Source organism: Belonocnema kinseyi, chromosome 2 (assembly GCF_010883055.1).
Source record: "Belonocnema kinseyi isolate 2016_QV_RU_SX_M_011 chromosome 2, B_treatae_v1, whole genome shotgun sequence".
Taxonomy (NCBI): domain Eukaryota; kingdom Metazoa; phylum Arthropoda; class Insecta; order Hymenoptera; family Cynipidae; genus Belonocnema; species Belonocnema kinseyi.
Window position 1 is genome coordinate 49,929,428 of NC_046658.1, and position 5,942 is coordinate 49,935,369.

General features: G+C 33.2%; 1 protein-coding gene across 1 annotated transcript in view; it reads right to left on the minus strand.

Moving 5' to 3' along the window:
• The window catches only part of LOC117182659 (dopamine D2-like receptor), a 50,742-nt gene extending 46,699 nt beyond the window's left edge, over positions 1-4,043 (minus strand). Inside the window, exon 1 of the mRNA XM_033375763.1 lies at positions 3,936-4,043. Coding sequence (XP_033231654.1) covers positions 3,936-4,043 — 108 coding nt within the window. The remainder of the gene's footprint in view (positions 1-3,935) is intronic.
• Positions 4,044-5,942: the final 1,899 nt, after the last annotated feature.

Here is a 5,942-nt window from a genome sequence, read left to right on the forward strand (position 1 = left end):
TGTTTTTTTGTTAATTTTTTGTTTTTGCTCATTTTTCATGTGTACATTTTTCAGCAACCAATTTATGGATATTATTATTTATGGTATTTTTTTCCTATTTTAATTTTGTATTACGGCACTTTTTGCCATAATTTAATTTTATCTGAACCCAGAAGAATTATTGGTCACATCTATTTTTAGCTCTCCCATAAAAAAAAATACTTCTGAGTGACTGGTCACAGTAGAGATATCTGTCACAACTCGAATCGATCTTGCAAGTCTCCTTTTAAAAAATACACCTAATGTCGAATTCTAGTCAAAAGAAACTTGCAAAATTAACAATGTTTCGCATATTTATAGAGGTTGTTAAATAAAAATGGAAAGATATAACCTCGAAGTAATATTATAGTATGAAAGAAAATCGAGAACTCGGGATGTTCAGGATTCGTGATTCGTGTCTAAAGTATTGCCATCTGCCAGACAATTCGCAAATTAGGGATAAAGTGAATTATTAGTGGAATACTGAAGTGACGAGCAACTTTTTGGTGTGCTTTTAGAGTGTAATGTTCCTGGTTATATGACGCTTTGTGTATATTTTTAACCAAATATATCTCATTTCATGATAAAATAGTGAATTATTGTACAATTTTTCAAAGTGGCAACAAATATTATCGGAACAGTAAGTTCCTTATTGACACAGACATATTCTGGACTAGAAACTTTAAATACCGCAAAATTCGTCAGAGCTCAATAATCGACCTAAAGTTTAATATCTGGATATTTTTATTTCTAGATTTTTTAATATCCGGATATTTCATTTTATTATCAAGATTTTCCAGTTTGATATCTAGATGGTTTTCCTATATTCAAAAATCCACATTTAACACCTGTTTTTCTTATTTTCTTTTCGTTTAAAACTGTATTTGGGACCTCGAACTGTATTACCAGAACATAAGAGAGCGCCAACTTTTCTAATTTCTGTAAAAAAAATTGTGTGGGCGGCGAAAGTCTGGGAATGGGATTCGTGTTAGGTGAGTTCCCCTACCACATCAAAACTGTTCCTATCCTTGCGCTTTACCCTTATCTGATTGCTTTAGAAAATCAAATCTGTTCAGTGAATGACGAAATTTGACAGTTGAGGATACAATTAGCAAAGAAAATGAAGAGGTTATTATGTTAACTTCGAATAATAATCTTAAAATCTTCATGGCTTATTAGAAGTTTTAATCGGCAAAAATTAAAATTTCATAACTCTGGACTGGATAAGCATGTGAGTGTTCCCGTATGAAACAATTTAGATTCAATTTGTACTTGTCTAAAATTAATAGCCATTCTTAAATTGAAATTAATTGATCAAATCGGTTACATTGAATGTCAACATTTTTGAAAACTCGGTAGTGCGATCAAAGTGAGTAGGGGAAGTCGCGAAAAGTGGCAGTGCGATCAGTAGGAGTATACTGTACCCCAAAAAAATTTTTTAAATAGTGTACTGTAAAACCTCAAAAAGATTATCCTCGCCAACATAATATTTATACTTAACTTCATTATAAGTCTTATTTTTTTACTGATGTCACTTTTCTACTCACTATGGAGTAGAAAGTACTTTCTTCTCACACCGCTTAAAACTTGAGATTATACATTGTACATCGTGTAACGAGGGCATAAAGAAGGCCATTTTGACGAAGGCGAACTTGCCGCCCTAGCTTCGCTCAGGCAGCATTTACGTGAAGTAACGTGGGGTAGCGTGAGTAAAGTTTTATTTAGCGGGCGTAAAGTTTCATTTCCGCCCGGCTGCGAAGTGCACATGTGCGAACGTAACTGGGCTGGAAGCGGCCACATTACGACTGCTGTACGTGTATGCAATGGCGCGTTTTGAAGGAAAAGTCGGACAAAAATAAATTTTCTCTTCTCCCTACTCTCCTATATTAATTTACTGTTTTCTTATAAATTATTACACTTTTAAAAATACTACTTAAAATTTCTCGCCCCTCTCCCCTCATGATACTAACAAGACCATAAAAAGTCCTCTTCGACTCTATCTCTCACCTCTAAAAGCCTCACCTAAAATATGGAAGACTCCAAACAAAAAATTTCCAAACAGCTTAAAATATATTTTTTAAATAATTCGTGACACAAGCGAGTGTGAAAATGTAAAACTAAAAGTCTAAGGAATGTATATGTGATGAATATGGGTTGAATACGTTGTCGAAGCTCGCGTGACACGACATGCGACTTTTAAAACAAGAAAATTTCAGAAATGTTAAAAAACTGTATGCATAACAGATACAAATATTTAAAAATATGTGAAAAATGACTGTTTTTATTTTTGATGATTCATTTGATTTTGACACTTCAAAAATAATGGATCCAAAGAAATACGTATATTTTTTTACTAACGATTTTGTTTACTGCAATTAAGGAAATAATGTTTAAACGCAAGAACGTCAAGCCTCAACTCAAAGAAATAATTTCTTTGGTGTGACATTTTTTACATACCTTATATTGTTGTAGAGAAAGTAAAATTTTTAATTAAAAATGGATAAACAATGTAGCAGTTTTTAAGCATTTTAAATATTTAAAGAAAAAATATTGAGTCCTTTTTGAAAAAAATGAAATAAAATTCTTTCTTTTACATATTTAAAATTATTATTTAAGAAGCGTTATTTTAAATTAAAAATAAATTAATTCTTTTGAAAAAGAAAGGGATAATTATAAAACTTCTAAATTTTTCTTTCTTGTTTAGCACTTTTGGATAGATATAAATGTTTTAAATGTTGAAAGAAAAAAACACCGATCCCTTTTTAAAATAAGTAAAATATAATTTTAGTTTTGCAGAAAATATGCGTTTATTTGACAAAAAACAGATCGGGATGACAGGTGGATAGTAAATTTAAAAAAATCGCAACGTTTTGATTGAATTTTCAGTTAGATCTTTTGACAGAGAAACTTCAAACAGGTTGAACTTTTTTTTTAAGTTTAAGTTTCTTCAAGATTTCAAATTTCCCTATGAACTACTCATAAATCACCAGAAAGATCGAGTTACAAAATTGTAGGTTGAAGATGATCGAGAATCACAGTGCACATTTCTTAAACAATGATGGTATTCATTCAGCATTATTAAATATTCCTTACATTTTAAGCTACGTTTATTTGGATAAATTACTTGTTTTTAAACATGATCCCTTTCCCGATGCCTTTCGGTCTAAAATAGTTGAATGCCAAGTTTGGTTAAAAATATTAATATTTAGGGCAAGCCTTAGATTTTTAAATCATTGATATGCATCGTAACTCTAAGATAAATTTAGGTCGAAAGGAGGTTCCACATGCAAAGAAACAAAAAAAGGAAATGATTTCTGGAAAAGTGTTGTTCCACGTGTAGTCCTGCCAGGACTCTAGTTCCACGGGCTGTTAATTTTCTCCCAATCTGAAACGGAAGTTAGATTTAAGGTATTTGAACTTCAACCACTACCTCAATTTACTTTGTTAACTGCTGAGGAGAAAATAAGGAACTAAATGCCTGGGATTACGTCCATTTTTGACCTATTTTGCTAATATCATCGTAAAAACTATTTTTTTCTATATAACTGCATTTGAAAAGTAGTTTTTATTTTTTACTTACTATTTGTTGAAATAATAAAATGAATAATACAAAAAACAATAAATAATAATGAGTAATAAAATGATAAACCCTTTTCTTTGCGTGCCTGAAGGATGATTTTTACAGCCCGATTAGTACAGAAATCCTAAAACAAACAAAAAATTTTCACGCAAGAAAAAGAGTCTAGAGTTGCGTCGCTTCATCGTGTCGCAAATTCAATTCACTACCAAAGAATACATGGAGATGATTTCGTGGAGGGGAAAAAAGGGAGTGAATATCACCGAGCCACCTATCACTGCACATCAGGGGAAAGAAAACCTGCAACAATTAGCCATTACAGGGACTTCACCACTAGTACTTCCATCAGTGACCTGCCGTGATATTTACAGGCCGTGGAGCGCATCGTGAAGGCACTAACGGGGGTTGCAGGCAGAGTGGTTGGTGAAGCAGCCCTCCATAAAGCCATTTTGGGAAAACTGCGCCCCCGTCAACTGATACCGGCTTTAAAAAGCAAACAATATTTTTCGGTGGCCTAAGTGGTAAGCATTTTTTTGGAATTTAACTAGTCGATTTTGAGATATGTCAAGGAAATTAACAAATAACAATCGCTTAAACATTATATTAAGTATTTTCACTTCAAATATCAGTTAACTTCATTTCGGTGAAAGCTGAGGGTAAAAAAATGTACTCACGAAGTTACAATAAGGAGACCCAACTGCCAGTGGGAACCCATTTAAAGCTGGCAATAGGAACATTACCGTAAGAGGTAGGGAAATTACACGAAGATCTGAAATTTTCGTGCGCAGGCGCGCAGTTGACCTCTCCCTGTACATGGAAAAGTGTGCAAATGAGAAAGTTTGTCAACTTGACGTAAGTTAGAGAGGTTCTGTTCTTTTGTTGATCATCATACGAAAGATACACGAAATAAATATATAAACAGTATTTTCGGCACAAGTTTGAAAAATTTGTGAACAGATTTTGAGAAGGAAAATTATTGGTAAGTACCTTTTAAATTTGTAGTATGATAAAGAAATAATGGAAGTGATATAACTTGATTGAAAAATTTAAAGTTTTTCGAAACATAAACATAAACAATATTGTAATTTCATTGAAAGTTCACGTAGAAAAAAGAAATGTAATATTTACTTATCAAGAATTGTAAAGGGTTTCTTGTAACCGTAACAGTATAAACTGCTCTTAATAAGAGGGTGAAAATGTCAAAATCACTTAGCATTTCGTACATGTCACAGTGAAATTAAGGTTAATTCAACGGTTATTCTTCAGTAAAATAAACCTCTGTTCCCTCATATTACATACTGAACGACATGTAAAATCCACTGAACCGAGATTACAATAGTAGTGCAGTGGACATTACCGAAAGATCGGTACATGCTACCGATCTGATCGGTTTACTTAACTAACCCCTAAAGCCGCAACGCAACTTATCCGCGCGGAGCACCAGTTGAATTCACGACGCAATCGGCAATGAATGATTGTTTCAGCTGACATATAGATATGATGTGAATGCTAGAACTTTTGTTGTGTGCCGCGATGGCATGGTTGCGTACTCAGAAGTCGTTCCCGAGGTCACCATCCTCAGCATTTCAAAATTATTTTACAGATCGCAACTCGTATACTAGTGTAGTGATTAAGACTGTTGACTTGCGTGCTTAGATTTATGCGTTCGAATCCTCCCCCATTACGTGCGAAATTTTAATTGTATTATAAGCATTATGACTTATTAATAACGATTAATTATAAGTATATCCGAAAATATTTATAAGAAATAACCGTGCGCTTATTTATGAATTATTTTTTAGCAATACTTTTTCACAATTGATAGTGCTGTCTTAACTGTAGTCTACGCCGATAACATAATTCAGATCTCTTTCTATTATTCGTTAAAGTGACATGATAATTCGTAATTGCAGCATCATGGAACTTTACATAATAGCGACTGGATTGGTAAAATCTACTCATCCGCAGGTCAGTACCACTTGAGAATCGGTAGTAGTAACCATCATTGATAGTCATTCTTATTTGCCTATAAATGCAACGTTTACTGAACTGTCATGTTGTCCAAATACGTACTAGGAAGATCGGTAGATTTAACTTGGTTTTCAGTAAAATGTAAGGTTCTTTTTTCTGCGTGTAATTATGAGGTGACTCAGTTTAGAAATTGGTAAATTACGTTTTCATAAGCATGTATACAATTTAATCAGCACGGATCATTGCAAATAATGTGATATTATAATGAAGCGTTCTACCGATAAAATCTCAGAGTATATGCTGAAGATTCTCAAGGCTCTGAGAAGCTCTGAGAAATTCTCCGCAGGCACTCAGGTAGTGAGTAAAGGTTAAATTT